Raw genomic sequence first — 19,528 nt, forward strand, 5'->3', positions numbered from 1 at the left:
ATCTGACAGTCCCCAGAACAACATTGTTGCAGGGGGCAAAAGCAATCACAAGAAAACCATCAAGTTTCATTCACTTGTTTTATTAACTGTATTACTGAGAAGTTTATTTACATAATACAATAGAGTAGATGTTTATAAGAACATTCATTCATATATCATCATTGTAGCAAAAAAACAGGCTATAGTACACCACTGCTGACAAATCCTTGTAACACTTGTCAGATTCCTATTGATGCCACCCCATAGGTACACTGTTGCCCAGCTACTTTGTGGCTACTCACAGAGTACCCACAACACACACAAGTCAAATACCAGTGTGTATATTGTAGGTGTGTACATTGTACCGGGAAAGTTGAACAAATTACATTTTTTTAAAGTTTCATTTACTCCTTTCCTCTGTTGTGAAAACAAATTTGCTGGGTATCAGTGTAATTATATGATGCATATAATATAACAGAGTTTGAGATCTTGCCACCATTTGCTTGCCAAATTAGATTGAAATCAAAGCTGAATAATATTGAATGTTTATGAGTACAATCGAACAGTTCATATTTCACCAAATAAAAATATTCTTTCCATTGTATGAATAAAAACATTCAATACTCATATAAAAATTCTTTTTCTTCCACTTAGATTTATATATCACCAGGAAAACAAAATTAATTAAACAAATATTACAACTGTATTTATTTTAGAAGCGATACCCACACCTAAAATTGGCGAGTCGAGGTGGTCACCATGCGCGCTATATGCTCGCATCTGTCAGCGTTGCTATGGTAGCTGTGCGTGAGTGCAATAGAAAAAGACTATTGCACTCACACGTAGTGCAATATTCTTTTTCTATAAATAGCAAAAATAACCAATAGTAATTGACCAATCAAATGATAAGAATCTTTGTATGAGTTTTATAAAACCTTTTATTCTACTCACAAATATGTCAATATCATTGATTCACTTCTTATTCAATTGGTACTATATTAATTAGCTATTGTCCCCTGATTTCCCAGTGGAATATGTTCTTGCTGGTTCTTCCGCTTCCTACATAACTTACTGCTTGAAATGAATGATGCCAAAGTATACAGAAATGGATTAATGGAGGAATTGATTGGTAAGACAATTGTTGCTATCCACGCATAGGCAACTGGGTCAACCTCTACCGCCCCAGCCTGGACTAGAATGGACAGAATGCATACTGGCATCCAGCAACAAAGATCTGTAAACACCAGGAGAAAGACTTTCACAGCCATTCTGGTTTCCTCTTTTGAGCTGACAGAACGGCCAGCGTTCCTAGCTGTTTGCCTGGCGGAGACCAAAATAGCCAGATAACAATAACCTACAACAATAAAGCATGCCAGATTAAGGACTGTAAATATGGCAATTGAAAAGTACATAGCTGCCTTGCTTCCTGTACGTATAACATTTGAATCTGTTATTTTAACTCTAGCTCCATCTACCTTTTCATATATTGTAGTTTCATTGATATCATAATAAATTTGCCTTGAAATGGGTAACCCCACACAAATTTCTGATACTGCATAGATATCAGGATTGCCATAAGATAATGCAAAAGATGTAATGCTTATACCTAATGCTAGAAACCACAACAGGGCAACCAAAACACATGCAACTTTAGTACCAATTTGACGCCTACTGAATGTGTACTTCACCCCCAGAAACCTGTCAATAATGATCATTGTTATGAAGAAAGCTGATGCCTCACTGGAGAATACAGATAAGGCACCAGCTATTCTACACAACACACTGGATCGCCAAGATTCAGAAAAGGATGGAAAATAATGTGTGTAATGCAAGTCTGCTGAAACTAAAATGATTAGATATATACCCATACAGAAATCAGATATTGACAAGTTTGTGATTAATAAATATTGTACTTTGTTACTTTGCTGTTTTTGCTTGTATTTAACATAACATGCCAAGACATTTCCAAGTATAGCAAGAGCACCTACAAACCATATAACTATACGAAGACCATAATATGGCAACAAACGTTTGCGCTTTGTCATATTCGCAATTTGTCAATGTAAAACAACAGGTGGACGGGTCACTTACAATTAAATCTGCTGTTTCATTCAACCCTGCAAATGCATTTGGTTCAATCCACAAAATTGGATTGTCACGCAAGTCAAGTCTTTCCAAATGGACACAATGCAAGAACAGGTCAGCAGGAATGTGAACCAAGTTATTTCCTGACAACCACAGAACTTGCAATTGGTTCAGGTTGTGAAAAATATCTTGTGGAAGGAACCGCAACTGGTTGTTACTAATATCAAGATGTGTGAGTGCAGTTTGATTTTGAAATGTGTCAGTATGTAATATGGAAATGTTGTTGTTCACCAATAACAGAGCTATTACAATTTCCAATGCAGAGGAAGAATTATTAGACAATTCACTGAATAATCCATTGAAGGTGCCAGGTATTATCTTAGTAAGATGGTTACTGTCAAGGATTAAAACTGTCAAGCTTGTCAATTCACTGAATACACCAGGTGCCAAGTCAGTAAGATGATTGTCAGAAAGGTATGACCATTCCAAGCTTGTCAATTCACTGAATACACCAGGTGCCAAGTCAGTAAGATGATTGTCAGAAAGGTATAACCATTCCAAGCTTGTCAATTCACTGAATACACCAGGTGCCAAGTCAGTAAGGTTATTATTAAAAAGGTCTAAATCCACCATGCTTGTCAATTCACTGAATACACCAGGTGCCAAGTCAGTAAGGTTATTATTAAAAAGGTCTAAATCCAACAAGCTTGTCAATTCACTGAATACATCAGGTGCCAAGTTAGTAATGTCATTATCCTGTATGAGCAGATGCCTCAGAGATGTTAATTCATTGTTGAAAACTCCTGGCCGAATACACTGAAGGCTGACATTGTTTAGATGCAATCCTTTTAACACATTACCAAACATTAAGAATGCATCTGGTTTGATTGTGTGCAATGTACTATCAGCCCAACTCAGATAGCTCACATTAGTAGATGGGTATGGGATTGTAGTCTCAGCTATGTCTCCATTATTACAGTTGGTGGTTACTGTGGTGTTACCCAGGACACAGGTGCAGTCTATGGGACAATGGGTCTTACATCTTGTAACAATACCCATTATCCCATAGTAATCATTATAATCAACCCACCAATCAGTGATATTTTCCTGTTCACATGTAATAATTCTGTACTCTTGATTCTCCTCTGCTATGGTTTTGTTACCAAGCACCAAAACAATTACGAGCATCACCATCCATGCAGAGATTCCACAGTAACCATGCCAAGCCATGATGAGATGGAGAGAGTCAGGCAAAGTAGAGGATAATTATCAATAATAATAATATGTGACCGCCCACGGCGAATGAGCCGTAATTCCTCCCCCGGTCAATTTTGTTTTATTTCGTGTTTAAAAAATAAACATCATAAACTTAAAAATGGTATATCATTTGACTTCAAACGATATCCAGAAGCGGAGTTATGGTTAGTTAAACTTTGCTCCTTCAACAAAATTTTAGCTTTTTTCGTTTCTATGTGTGTCTCTTTTTCCACATTGCTGGCAATAAATATCAAACAGTCATAATGAGGTTCACTCATTGTTAATTGTTGGTTATGCATACCTATACAAATAACCCACCACTTGAAAAGGATTTAGCAAAAGCAAACAAAGACCAGAGCTATTAAAAGTTCTATAGCCATCTTAGGTAGAAGCTTATTATCCACTTCAATAATAGGATTATTGATTGGTGTTGTGACTATCAAAATAAGACAGATGTCGCGCCAGCTTAAGTGACCGATGAATACGACCTTCGTACACATTTTACACCATAACTCAGAATACAATTTAGGGAATTTACGGCTCGTTTGTGCTGCCGGGTCACATATGTACTTATATTGCCTCTTACAAACAAAACAGTTTCTGGCAAGATTATTTACAACACAAAAATATTATAATATAGAAAAAAATGAAATTTACTAGCTTAAATACAAAAAAAACCAAATCTGAAAATCACAACAACCACCAAGTGTGCTTTTGCAGTGTTGTACAGGAAGGACAAGACTACACAACACAAACGCCGCACCACGAAACACCCGGACACACCAGAAAACACATCTAGTAGTTGTAGGAATTATACAATGATACAATATATTCTATAAATCAAAACAAAAATGCAATTAAAATCAACAATATCTGTCGTGGGTAGAGAAACCGGTGCTGCACCCGTCCAAGGCAGGATGAAACAATGCAAAAGGCAGAAACGACACAACAACAAAAGCTCTAACCACTACAGATAAGCAAAAGAAACAAATTAACTACAAATTGCAGGCTGATTAATCGGTAATTAATACAAAAACAATATAATGACAGCCTGAATGGTCCCTAAGATCGATTATTCAAGCTCTATAATATTCAAGATCTTGAATATTATTGCACTTCCGTCCAGTATTTAGTACTGCACTTCTGTTCAGTATTTACATTACAGCGCTGAATGTGAAATTTTCACGGAACATTAATTTTCTTTCTTTGCGGCCTTATCAACAGCTACCATGAAAAATAAAAACAAGCAAATATGTTCTTTGTTCTTTTGTGTACAAGTCTATGTAAGATCACGAATTAAAAAACTAGGCAAATAGTTCAAAATCGGCAAAGCAAAGAAAAATACACTAACGAAAATAGCGACTTTTGCAGTAGATTTCACAACACAACAAGTCTCAATTCTTCATCCACCTCCCGTCTGTATCGATATCGATCCTCTCGCAATAATGTCTGAATTTGACACACCGGTGTGTGCATTTATAAGTCAAAGTAGATTACAACATCCAGAATATTAAATCAACTTCACCTCTCCTATATGACACTGCTCCGCTCATGAAAATGGCTGAATGCGATACAAGGGTGCAACCGCATGACTGGTCAAAGTATAAATCACAACACAAATCTCAATTCTTCAGCAACCTCCCGTGTGTATCGATATCGATCCTCTCGCAATAATGTCTGAATTTGACACACCGGTGTGTGCATTTATAAGTCAAAGTAGATTACAACATCCAGAATATTAAATCAACTTCACCTCTCCTATATGACACTGCTCCGCTCATGAAAATGGCTGAATGCGATACAAGGGTGCAACCGCATGACTGGTCAAAGTATAAATCACAACACAAATCTCAATTCTTCATCCACCTCCCGTCTGTATCGATATCGATCCTCTCGCAATAATGTCTGAATTTGACACACCGGTGTGTGCATTTATAAGTCAAAGTAGATTACAACATCCAGAATATTAAACCAACTTCACCTCTCCTATACGACACTGCTCCGCTCACAAAAATGGCTGAATGCGATACAGGGGTCAAAGTAGATATCGCAAAACTACAAGGCTTAATTCTTCATCCGCCTCCTGCGTGTATCGACACTAATCCTCTCACGTTTGACTTTGACACCACAACAATAAAAACGAGCGAATATGTTCTTTTGCGTATAAGTCTATGTAAGAAAACTTAAAATCACAAATTTTAAAAATAGCGAATTAGTTCAATATCGGCAAAGATCTGTTCTCACCAAACTACTTTTACAGTTGATCTCAAAAAACAACTTTTACAGTAGATCTCACAACCTACAAGTCTCAATTCTTCATCCACCTCCCGTGTGTATTGTCACCGATCCTCTCACAATAATGTTTGAATTCAACACACTGGTGTGTGCATTTATTTGTCAAAGTAGATCTCACAATATCTAGAATGTTAAGTCAACTTCACCTCTCCTACACAACGACACTGCTCCGCTCATGAAAATGGCTGAATGTGATACAGGTGTTGGTAGTCAGAACATTAGCCAAAGTAGATATCACGACATCCACAATACTACGTCTTCACTCTTCTCTTGTTTGTAGCAACACTGCTCATCTCACGATACCAGCTGAATGTGAAACACAGGCGTGGCAGTCAGCGCTTGCATCTAGTAATTAATTAGTATACTCTGTCCCTGCTTGATGTATGAAGTAGGCTACTTCGACACATGCAACATACTCTGGTTTGATCATGTCACATTCATCGAATCACTGTAACCAGCTTCTCTTACTGAGCATGTGCAATATTACTATTACTGTAATTTACAGAGGTGACAGAGATGCCAACATTAACATCCAGAAAATAGGGAGGATTCAAATAAAAAATACAGAGGTTTTCAAAATTACATGCAACTTCAATGGGACAAAACTTGCAAGCAATAGGGAGGTTGCCAAATTTGGGTGTCAAAATGGACAATACAAATACAGGGAGCCTCCCTCTGAAATAGGGAGGGTTGGTATCTACGAGGTGACCTTTTAAGAACTGCCACTCATTTAATAACAGTTTATTTTATTACATACATCAGATGGGACAGATTATAGCAATGTCATTATATTACCATTAAATATTAGTTTACAGGATGTAAAGAAATAAGAGATAAATTTAAATCATATTAATTACTAATTAGAGTGGATATGGCTAAGAAATTGATCCTTTTGTTTTTGCCACATAATTAATTTGATGACATTATAAAGTCATCAATATAAAAGCTGAAATTGTACACTAGTCCTGTCAAGAGAAGTAATTTGGTAATAATTGATTGTCTACTGCCAATTTGTGTGGAATCAGATCCTATTTTCACAGACCATGGGTACTTTTTACATTTGATAGCTAGGCCAAACAAAAGACATAAGACATTAATACAAACATCCATTATGCTTATGATAATTGACAAAAATCAAACTTGATTTACAATATGCCACATGAATTAAACAAAACTCGTTTTGGAAAGTTTTAACTTGTGGCTATACACAGGTTCAAACATCTTAAAAGATGTTTGAACCTGTGTATAGCCACAAGTTCTTTTTTGGAAAAAAAACAAACAAAACACACACAAACAAAATACCATAGCAATTTATAGTGCTCTATGCTTAATCAGGGGTAGCGCTAGAACTAAACACTCCAGTGTCCGCAGGGGCCCCCGAACTAAAAAGTAGGGGGTCCGGAGTAGAGTTTGGTGAGTCCGAGTTGCACAAATGCAGCATAAATAGTATGTCTGCAATAGCGCTAGATTGAAAAACTGGGGGTCTCCAGGGACCCCTGAATCCCTGAAAATTTAAAAACAGGGGGTCCGAACTCTATTTTGGTGGGTCCGGGACCCCAAAAAGCAACTTGGCGCTACCCTTGTCAGCTTAATACACAAGGCCTCTGTACTCCTAACAGATTATTGCTGACCACTGGGGCCTCAGTCATTCTATAAACCATGTACAAACTTGAGGACTTGCAACTAAGAAGCACACACCCGATAAAATACTCCATTATAGTTGCATGACATTAAAATATACAGCACAAGAGGTGATCACACTCTATCACCATACCAATTTAGAAATCTATTGGAATTTCAGGCAAAATATGCAAATAAGCTCATTAAATATGCAAATTATTTGACACAAAACTATACAGCATAAGAAGTTGCAGCTGCCCAACCATCTACGCCATAACACAAGCCCCACACGCCACATTGTTGTGGGGCCAAAATACACCCTATTTTTATATTTTGCCGATCTTTTCTCGTCATTTGCTTCAATTTCTTCCTTCCTACTATACCATTTTCCACCTGGAAGTGGCAGTGACGTCAGTGCGGATTTCACTGGGCTCTGCTACAAATCGCTTGTGTTGCTTAAGGCGATGCTTAAAAACGCTGCATAGATGCGCATGCAAAACAGGTTGACGTCATTGCCACATCAGGGTGAAAATGGTTTATTCTTTGTATTCACCCAAAAACACTTGTGTTAAGGGTTAACAAATACATATAAATATGTCATAACAAATAAAATGATTTACCGGTGTTTGTGATATAGTTGGTATTCTCAAGAAGTGATCAGGGAGCTCTCCCACTAAGGGCGGATTCCATCGCCTACGGTGAACGCTAGCGGGCGCTGCTGTTGATAAGGTTGTAGTAAACGCTGGCGATTGGATGGATGAAGGAGGAGACGCTTGTAACGTGGACATGAATTCTTGAAATACGGAATCATCTTCTGCAGACGTGTTCAAATTCTTGGGTACTGGTCTGTTCATCTGGTGATAGAAAACAAGAAGAGTCTGTCATTGGGCTGTTCCAGTTAAAACCCACCCCCTATGGAAGACATGACCTTACTCTTCCACACAGGGTGTGTGAATTTCAAATAGGGTTAAATGAATGGGCGACTCCATTTGAAATAAACACCCCCTGTGTGGGAGATTCAGGTCATGCCTTCCATAGGGGGTGTATGGATTTCAACTGGAATAGCCTTAGATTTAGAAGTGAATCAAGATTGCATTAAGATGATAAAGCAATCTCTCAAGTTTATGACAGCATAGACTGCTTTGCATTCCCTTTTAGATAAACAATTTATACCAGCTATGCCATTCCATAAAATGCAACACATCCCCAGTCGTGAGTGACCGCTCTGCCTAGAGATCTCGGGGCATCACAGTTGTTGGATGGGAGCAGTTCCCGTTCTGACTGCTTTGCATTCCTTTTTGATAAACAATTCACACCAGTTATGCCATTCCATAAAATACAATACATCCCCAGTGACCGCTCTACCCGTTTTTTTGGATGGGAGCAGTTCCCGTTCTGACTGCTTTGCATTTCCTTTTTGATAAACAATTTGCACCAGTTATACCATTCTATAAAACACAACACATCCCCACCGCTCTGCCCAGAGATCTCGGGGTGTCACAGTTTTTGGATGGGAGCAGTTCCCATTCTGACTGCTTTGCATTCCCTTTTTGATAAATAATTTACCCCAGTTTATGCGGTTCTAACACAAGACATCCCCAGTGACCGCTCTGCCTAGAGATCTCGGGGAAATCCACGGTTTTTGGATGGGAGCAGTTCCCGTTCTGACTGGTTTGCATTCCCTTTTTGATAAACAATTTACACCAGCTATGCCATTCCATAAAACACAACACATCCCCAGTGACCACTCTACCCAGTGACCGCTCTACCCAAAGATCTCGGGAGTATCACGGTTTTCGGATGGGAGCGGTCCCCGTTCTGAACTTGCAATCATTGTTATGACTTTCTGAAAGGGGCTATGAAGGGGCTATGAAGTAGAATAATGACAGCATGAATCTGGGATTGAATCTGGGATGGAATTACAGTACTGATCAAATGGCAACAGTCACTCCAAGATTTTGACAAGAAATATTCTATTTTTTTATCAGGAGAATAATGGTTTTCCATTTGCCAATCATATAGCTTCCCTGACGTAATATGATACTTATTATTTCCTTCCCAGAGTAACTAGCAAATTCTAAAGATTTAAATGCAAAGTTCAAAAATAAAACAAAATAACTGTGACTAAATTCCACTTAGACCAGGTCTATCTTTAGATCCGGTCTAACTCTTTTGTGCATACGGACCAAAAAGTTTACCAAGTGTTGCAAGGTAACACAAACTGGAGGTACATAAACTATGTGCCTCTCCCTGAACTACACACATATTAACGAGTCCCGACTCCTCTAGCTCTAATCTCTTTGATGAATGACACCTTAACATGGAGGAGTCCAGACCAGCATTGGCCATAGCCAGTATCGCGAAGTAAAATTTTGATCACTTTGCTACACAATTTTGGAAATGTGTAGCAATTTTATGCCATAGACTTATAGAGTGAAAGTGTGTACATGTAAATGTAAAAAAATCAAGTAGTGCAAGCTGATAATGCTACGCATAAAAATGTCTTACGTCCAACGCTGGTCCAGACTCCCCTAGCTCTAACCTCTATGAATAATGTGCAATATTACATGGCTCAAAACTAGACTAACATCCTCATTCGTCAATATCCTGGGCTGACAACTGAGAAACTTATGTGTTAAGAAAGTGCCAGACCTGCTACCTGAGTCTGAAGGTGTGAGTCTGGCAGTTGTGTCAAACCTCTTGTGTACGCATATTTTTAGAACAGGTGGACACAGGCGCCAATCAGTAGACTTGCTACATGTATGGCACAATCCAAAATCATGTGGGAATATATGAATGCAAAGTTTTTCAGTTGTCACTTCAAGCATAACACTAATACATGCACTGTGTTGACAACCAAGGATTCAGTCTAAAGACTGCACAAAAAGTAACACAGCTGTTATAATAGCATCAGAACTAATAATTGTGTTCACATTATTTCAACATAGACAGAATGATGATTTATTTACGCGCATTTTGATACCCCATTTGGCCAGTTTCGTTCAATATTAACAACACAGCAGTGTGATTAAAGAAAAATACCCAAATTTAAAAGTTGCAGCTATTTATATTGATTTGAAGTCAGCGCAAAGATAAATGGAGAGTTTTACGGGCCACAATGCTTGCGTAATAACATTGATCGCTGTAAACTGCAACTATTAAATTTGGGTATTTTTCTTTAAAAGGACTGCTGTGTTGACATGGGGTATCAAAATGCATGTAAATAAATCATCCTTCTTTCTATGTAGAAATATTGTGGAAACAGTTATTAGTAGGCATGTCCACTAAAAATTGAAGTACTTTTAAATTGATTCAGACCTAACTTTTTGGCTGGGAATTGATGAAAGAAACATTTTGGCGTTTAAAGAATTTTAAGCGGACGTTTCATTCCAGAGATATGGCCTTTCGAGTGTCATGGTTTTATATACCGTATTGTTTGTAATAAACGCCCCCTCTATCGATCAGTTTCTTCATAGACAATACGCATGTGAGTGCACTCACACAGTAAATGGAAAATCGTTCTAGTGGCAACTGTATTGATAGTGGGCATCCCTATTATTAGTTCTGAAGCTATAGACATATTCATAACAGCTGCGTTACATTTTGTGCAGACTTTAGATCAACATGTCATTCTTAACTTACAATCATAGTCAAGGACTATGTTCATGCTTTACCTGTGAGAATGGGCTTGTTGGTGATGGGGGTGAGTATGGTGGTGGTTGCTCCTCTCCTATTGGTCCTCGATACATCTTGAAAATGAATAAATGTGGAGCAATGATGATATGAGCATGGTGAAAGCTTTTAAACAATTTATACTAAAAGCATGTGTACCAAACTAGAAAGGCGTAACTCACAATAACCTGCTCCCACAAAATGAGCATAAAGTCGCCAGGGCACTATAGAAGATGCAGTCCATTCATTAAATATGACAAAATTCATTATGTTTGGTATGATTTTAAAGGATATCAAACCAGGAATATCTCAGAAAGTTACTTTGTCTACTTTATGCACATTTTGTGAGAGCAGGTCATTTTGAGTTCAGGCTTTCTGGTTCTTAACCCTCGATGTGCAGCTATGTGCTAAATAAACACCCACACAAAAACAAACCCCTACATCGTCGTCGGGCAGGAAAAACCTCCTATGTGCTTGTGGCCCCTGAACATGTTTAATACAAAACTGCCAACTGTTGGCAGTTTTGTTTTAAACATGTTCAGGGGCCACAAGTTTTTCCTGCTCAACGACAACTTGTACTTAACTATCCAACCCTGGACATGTTTTTTCTTATTTTCCGAACCTAACCGGGACGTTGACCCGTTTTACACAAATTACACACCATGTGGATTTTAACCTATCAACCAGGGACTGATTTTTATATTAACAATAGAGGACATACTCTCAAATGCATTATTAGGCTGTTTGCAGTCAATCACACATCTAACTAAACGGGGACAGTCCCCGGTTACATTAACATCCATGGTTGGAATGTAAAGTTTCATAACATGTCTGTGTTTGCTGCAGGTAAACATATACGCACATAGAGCTATATACTTGTGTGTACATTATAGGATGTACATTCCATATGAACAAAGGGACATTGTGTGTGTTTATATTGGTTTCAAACAACATCGTGTTTTCAGTACCCACATACTGGCATTAAATTCATGTGTATATACTAAATGATAAATTTGCTATCCCCTGGTTGTTAAATGTGATACATACAGATATGACTGGTTTGAGATCGTATCCGGGATCGTATAAGATTTGGCCACTTCAAATCAGTGATATCTTTTCATATTACATGAACAAACAGGGGATAACTTAACTAATAATGCAAGCAGATGGTGTGTATTATATTGGGATATTGAAATCCATTCACCCCTATGGAAGACATGACCTTATTCTTCCACACAGGGGTATAGATTTCAAATGGAGTCATCCATGCAGGTAACTCCATTTTAAATTGTATGGATTTCAACTGGAATAGCACATTTCACTCCCAGGGCGCATAGGTAAATGAGGAGGCACTTTTCCATGCCAAAGAACGTTGCAATTCAATATAAAGGAGTAGGCACTGTAGAATAAATGCTGTATAATGAAAGAGAGATAAAAAGACTAAATCGTGTCTGACGTCAGGGCAAAGGCGCACCGTGATTGGTTGACGAACTGCGCAATACGGCATTTTCTGTTTAGTTGTCAGAATTTCAGACGTGAACTAGTCTTTTTATCTCTGTCTTTCATTATAGTCAATCACACTTGATGCCTATTCGCTGGTCCGCCTCAAGTACAGTTGTGACATATATGTGTATTTCTCTGCTCGCAGTATACAAGGAGGGTTTGTTGGTACGCTTGCGGCGTAACCATGACAAAGCATTGACGTCACTACTGAGCTTGAAATGAACCAATGTATGAGTTGTTTTTCTGTGATTGCCCCAATATGTAAATAGGATGATGCTTCAGTGTAGGTTATTGCTGATTTTACCTTATTAATGAGAATTATGTAATCCACAGGATACACCAATATGTAAATAGTATGAAGAGTCAGTGTAGGTTACTGCTGATTATACCGTATTAATGCGGATTATATATTCCATGCAGACTGCCCCAATGTGTAAATAGCATGAAGAGTCAGTGCAAGGTATGACATGATTAGGGATAAACTACATTAATGCTGATTAGGTATTGAAAATAGCATGAAATTCAGCTTAGGTTATGGCTGATTAGATCATATTAGTGCAGATTATGTATTCCATGTAGATTACCCGAATATGTAAATAGCATGAAGCTTCAGTGTAGGTTATGGCTGTTTAGATTGCATATGTAATCCATGTGGACTGCCCAAAATGTAATAGTACAATGTATGAAGCTTCAGTGTAGGTTATGGCTGTTTAAACCGCATTAATGCAGATTATATAATCCATGTGGACTGCCCAATATGTAATAGCATGAAACTTCAGCGCATGTTATGACATGATTAGGGATTTGAAAGTGATGGGTGACAGTGACATTTGGTTTTAAGGTGAAAATATACTGCATATTCCTCAAATAAAGTATAGAAATGTTTTAAAGGTCCAATCTGTGAGTGCCAAGCAGCAGGACCAAGATGTGTTAAATTATAAGCAGAGGCATTAAGTTGCACTGTATCTGAATCCACCGTAGCTACTATTTTTAACAAACCTTTTAAAATTTAACAAAACTTACCGGTGGTGGTGAGTGACTAGTAAACGTAGGGACAAGCTGTAAGTAAAGGTGTAAATAAGGAAATCTCAACCAGGAGCTACTTTACCCCAGTGGCTCCTGGTTCACAGGGATTTCATGTGAACTAGGAGCCACTTCATGCCCACAAGGACTCAAGGAGCCAGTCCAGTTCAAACTTCTATTATTTGCTACTAAAGTGGCACACATACCGCATACTTAGATGAATCAAAACTGATCAAATTTAACTTAATTATAGAGAGGGGGCCGCCTATTTGCTGTGTCCTAGCAGGACATCAGTTAATTTGAGACATTTAATACTAAATGTGAGGATCACAAAGATACATGCCTGAGAAATACAATGAAGTGACACTCAGGCAAACTGGCACTATAATAAAGGAGAGAACAAATCAAAACCATTTGGATTTGAACCAGCGCACATTCACGGTTTCATCTCCTTTAGTTCACCACCACACGCCACAACAGCTCATGGCGGATCTGCCATAGTGTCATTGAATTAAACATGTAATGATTTTATTCTCTCACTTACTTATCAAAGGGGAAGCTTCCTTCCAAATTGGCACTTTTTAATAATTTCACAAGGTGTTGGAACTTGTGGGTGATAGACTAGCTATGGTGGTCAACAGCCAGGGGCCATTATTCTGCCACACAGTGTATCCTGGTTCAAGCTGGTTTTAACAGAAACCAGGAGCTGCTTTACATGTAGATTTCACGGAGTCAAATGGCTCCTGTCTTCCGCTTTATGTCACGCTAGACTGTGAGTGCTGAGCAGCAGGGCCAAGTTGTGTGGAATTTTGGGCATTAACACCAACTTGTATTGTATCCGAACCCATCATATATGTACTATGTCTAACCTCTAGAAATTGGACACAACTTACCGGTGGCGGCGAATGACCGGTAAACGTAGGGCCAAGCTGTGAGTGCTGAGTAGCCGGACCAAGTTGCGCTGACTGCTGAATGGCCACATCAAGTTGAAATGCACCTGCGCCCGCCATAGGATCAGCAGTATTAGGAGTTTCCTCTGTTAACGTGAGTAGCTGGTCAATGGTGGCATCTACTGCTCCGTTGTTGGCCCGTAGTACTGTCTCTATCGTTGCCCATTCCATTTTTGGGAACATTACCTTAGATTTGAATGATAATCATAAAAAAGAGAAATCAAGTGAGATTTTAAATAAATCCAAGCAAACATATTTTAACCCCCATCATTTATTTATATTTATTTATAACATTCGGCCAAAGCCAAGTAAAGGCCAATAGTGCTCAGAGGCTACTAAATTAAAGGGACGCCAACTGAATATGATGGGACAGGGATATGGGAAGAGGTCAAATTTTAAAAGCAGGAGGAAAGCCGGAGCACCCGCAGAAAAACATGCGAGAACAAGCATGGATCAGCAACCAAACTCACATGTGGCAACACAGGGAATTGAACCCAGGCCACAGTGGTGAGAGGCAAGTGAGAAGACCACTTCAATAAACCTATCATTGGTTGATTGCCATATATCATTTTTACCATCAGCCGCGATAGTTTTTTCCATCACAGGAGCGTGCGCCAGTCTGTGCGCCGATTTAAGGTAGTATGAACGGCTAATCAAGCTTGCAGCAAAATAGCCACAATAGCAAATTGGAATTGTGTATTAATTTAAAACTTAGAACAAACTAAAGATAAGTCTTCACTCCACCTATTTTTAGAGTTTCATAAAAATTCTATGATTTCTTATGTATTTCTTTATTTTTTGAAAATTACCTAAATTTTTCCACATAATAATTTTTTTTGCCTACATGGAGTATGCTATGGTTTCCAAACTTTCAGGGATGGTGTATAAGCTTAATATCTAAATTCTCTCGCCAGCTTTTTTGGATAAAGTGTTTAATTTTTAGAAAATTAATTTTTAAATTTTGGATTTTAGGAATTTTAGAAACACCTATTACTTAAAATAGAAACACTTAATTAAAAAAGCTGGCGAGAGAATTTTCTAAATTTGATTACCTTTCATATGACACCTTGTTTGTTGAAATTGGACCTGTAGTTAGCTCTAAAAAAATTCTAGAATTTAGGTAATTTAGTGTTTCTAGAAAAAGTCAAGAAAATTGAAAAAAGTACTAACATTACCATTTTATATCTCCTATGTTAAGGCCAATATCTTGGAAAAAATTGCTGTCCTTTATTAAGTAGCATTTTTGCAATAAAATAAATTAAAAAACAGATTTGTGCATTGGGTATAAAGGAGAGAAAATCACATTTAAACAAATTACTTGTTTTCAAAAATTAAGCTGATTTGAAGAACTTGGCAACATGCCAAAAACATGCCGTGTGCAAAGTCTATGGAGTTCTCCAATCACAAAAAATTACATAAGTCAAAAACGCTCTTTTGGAAAAAATTAAAAAAATTGGCAGGTGAGTTTTTCTCACCAATCTCCACATTCTGTATCATTTTCAAGCAAATCTGAGCATGACACCGTAGCCGTTCATACTACCTTAATTATGAGGTGGACATCAAAATGTTAAGTGTGTCATGGCAAAACATGTTGCGAAGTTCATGACATGTACGAGGGGGTATCAAAAAGTTTTCGAAATCACCCAGAAGTGAAAGAGTTATATCAATGAAATTTTGTCAGTGCAATCACTGGTCCTCATGTACACTATGGTTTAAAAATGGTCTCATAAGTATGTTTACTTTTTTTAACAGGTGGCACTAGATGCCAATAACCTGCTGCCCCAGTTACTGCGCATAAACTGCAAGATTGAGAAAATTGAGGCAAGCAGCGTTATTAAGATCCTGCTTTTGAAGGGTTGCAGTGCCTAGAAAATCGATGATGAAATGAAAGTTATCTTCGTGGTGATTGTGATATGTCACTGTTGCTTTATTGGGAAAGGAATTTGTATTTCATCACAGATTTTCTGGGCACTGTAACCCTTAAAATGGAACTTAATCACGCTAAATGCCTCAATTTTCTCCATTTTCTGGTTATGCGGTTACATAGGCAGGTACTGACATCTAGCGCCTGTAAAAAAAATAAACATACTTATAATTATGAGACCATTTTTGCACCATAGTGTACATAAGGACCAGTGATGTATGTATGTTGATGTATTTCCTAACTGAAATAATATTTTTAAGTACCAGCATGGTAATAGAATTTTTGTACGAGTGATATAAAATAAATGTTAAATGTTAAACTTGTGTAATGGTCCAAATATAATCACTCTGTCTTTCTCCAATCAACTTGCTGTTCCGGCTTGTGGAATGGAACAATCCATATTTCACCTGACTGTATTTCAATTAGTGCACTCATACATAGTGTCTGACCGATCAGGTCCCTATCTGAATCGGCCGATTGGCCGATCAATTCCCTCTTTGATCTGCCGATTCGATCACCGATTACCAATTCCCCAATTGTAAACAATGGCTGCCATCGCCATGAGTAAATTTCACCTGTATGTTGAAAGGGTACTTGTACGCACAAGTATTACCATAATTATGTATGCTCTGAGCACAAAAATACACTCCCGTGCTCATTTACAATACTTAATTTGACCATGATTATTCTAAGTTCAATTTACCTTTTCCCCCTGATATCCGAGTCTGTCGAATCATTCGATTTTAATATTGTGTTTACGTTCAAGTCAGTATTGAGTTTTGCACACGGCCCGTAGCTCTCTCCAATCTGACATGCATGTGTGAAACCCGGAAGTGTTGAGTTTTGCACGCGGCCCGTAGCTCTCTCCAATCTGACACGCACGTGTGTAACCCGGAAGTGTTGAGTTTTGCACACGGCCCGTAGCTCTCTCCAATCTGACACGCACGTGTGTAACCCGGAAGTAAGAACTACAATTGTACATGTGCATGCGGGGAATTACCTGATTATCTCCGCTGCGTGCCTGAATCACAGTATGATTTTATATATGTTTATCGCCTACAAAGCTTGTTCTTTTGCTAAATTTCGCTTGATTTAACTAGTCTAATTCAAAGAAATATACCAATAAATGAATACTTGTTAAGCTTCAACAATTACTTTCATGATATTGGGTGATTGGTGCATTACATCGGCGGATGAAGGAAAAATCGGCCGATGCAGATCACTACCGATAAGCTAATAATCGGCCCGATAAGGAAGCTACCGATCTGATCGGTCAGTCTCTACTCATACATACCTCCCCAAGTTCAAGGACTGTCTTTGGAATTAGCAGGAGAGCATTAAATAGCTCTTCTGGAGCCTTCAAGCTGGAGAGCTGTTTAGAGCATTTACAATAGAATGTAAGGAGAATGGTCAACTAAAAATCACTCTCCTACGTCAGATTTAAGGAGAGCAGTAGAGAGCGATTGCTCTCACTCTCCTCAAAAGGTAGTCCCTGCAAGTTGAGTGGCGGTTAATTTTACTATCAAATAAGAGCGCTGGATTGGGGCACAATCTGTTTAACAAAAGCAAGGGATCAGGGAATAAGCTAGGGATATCACCCCGAAAAATATTTTCTTTTTATGATGAAAAATCTTTTGTTAAAAAAAAATTTAATGAAAAAAAAAAATCCCCTTTTTTGAGCGCCGCGTATGAGCATAGCCACATCCCTGCACACATAGAAAGTTATTAATATTTGTATATTGTACATGTCACTGTTTTACTTTTAATTTTTATTTCCGTAAACAATGAGAAGGGCTCTGTACAAGATAGTTTCTGCTATTTCACTTCCTCATTTATTGTTATGATGCATAATAAGTGCTGGTTGGTTTCCTTCATAAATAAACTTCTAACATTAATTTTATTATAGTATTTTAATGCAAAATATACATTATACCACATCATATCAGGGTTCGCAGGTTTTTGCCGAGGTGAAAAAAACGGTTTTAACCACGGTTTTAACCGCTTAAAAAACAGTTTTTGCCAGTTTTTGCCGCAAAAATGGCAAAAACTAAAAAAGTGATTTAAAGTTCAGATTTTTGATCTCAAAATGAATTATTAAATTAAAAAATTATTTTCCGGAGTGTAACAAGGCCAGATTTTGTAATTAAAAATAACATATTAAGAAATTAAAGGCATGCATTTTCATTGCTCACTTACATGTACATGTAGTGCATTTCAGGGTCATTCCATATGAAATCAAGGAGGCGCCCCACCTGACCCCCTAAGATTTGCTTTATATTTGAGTCATATGTTGTACCTGTAATAATATTAACAACCTGCAAATTTGAGGTCTGTAGCTCTTACGGATTTTCTGTGGCAGCCATTTAAAGTTGGAGTAGGTGGGTCTAAATTTGGACCCAAAAGTTGCCCTTTAAATAAATTTCATCTTTGGGAGTCTGTGCCTTCTGTATAAAAAGAAAAAGGTCTGAAACTTATACACACTAACTGCGTGCCCAATTTGTCCAAAAATAAAAAATAAAAATATTCTGTAGTTGCGCGTTGTGTCACGGGGTCATTAAATATGCAAGAAAAAATGTAACGCTTTGTAAACTGGCAAGTTTAGCCCCCTAAATTCACATTTTTGTCAGATTAATTATTTTTTGTTATCACTGATGCTATATATAGGATAAATACAATGCATATCCAAAAAATTGAGGTCACAACTCATTTACATTTCGAACAGCGCCCTCGCGAAGATGAAAATTAATGCAAATTCACCATTTTCAGGGTGCCCAAAGTTGATGTGGTCAACCTTCAAAATTTATAAAACATCACTTTTATAAGACTACTAGTCTTAAATTACAACTTTGCTCAATCCCAGTAATTTTATAGGTTGACTTCATATAAAACGACAAGCCCAAAATTGACCATTTTCTTATGATTGCATGTACTGCAAATATGCCGAATTCGGAAGGTTTAAAAGTCATAATGGCCACAATATTGAAAATAAATGACTAGATGGGTAGTTATTGGCCCTATTTACTTTTATTTCCATTTTATTTTCAATATTGGGGCCAATTTGACTTTAAGCCTTCCAAATTCGACACATTTGCAGGACATGCAATCGTAAGAAAATGGTCAACTTTGGGCTTGACGCTTTATATGAAGTCAACCTATATACAATTACTGGGACTTAGCAAAGTTGTAATTTAAGACTAGTAGTTATATAAAAGTGATGTTT

At 37.7% G+C, this 19,528-nt stretch overlaps 1 protein-coding gene across 1 annotated transcript in view; it reads right to left on the reverse strand.

Moving 5' to 3' along the window:
- LOC140167773 (uncharacterized) overlaps positions 1-19,528 on the reverse strand; it is a 54,162-nt gene that overhangs the window by 26,642 nt on the left and 7,992 nt on the right. Inside the window, exons 3-7 of the mRNA XM_072191065.1 lie at positions 14,328-14,570; positions 13,435-13,470; positions 10,911-10,985; positions 7,857-8,090; positions 2,071-3,171 (exon numbers count right to left, since the gene is read on the reverse strand). Of these exons, the coding sequence (XP_072047166.1) occupies positions 2,071-3,171; positions 7,857-8,090; positions 10,911-10,985; positions 13,435-13,470; positions 14,328-14,570 (1,689 nt within the window). The remainder of the gene's footprint in view (positions 1-2,070; positions 3,172-7,856; positions 8,091-10,910; positions 10,986-13,434; positions 13,471-14,327; positions 14,571-19,528) is intronic.

Source organism: Amphiura filiformis, chromosome 13 (assembly GCF_039555335.1).
Source record: "Amphiura filiformis chromosome 13, Afil_fr2py, whole genome shotgun sequence".
Classification (NCBI taxonomy): Eukaryota; Metazoa; Echinodermata; class Ophiuroidea; order Amphilepidida; family Amphiuridae; genus Amphiura; species Amphiura filiformis.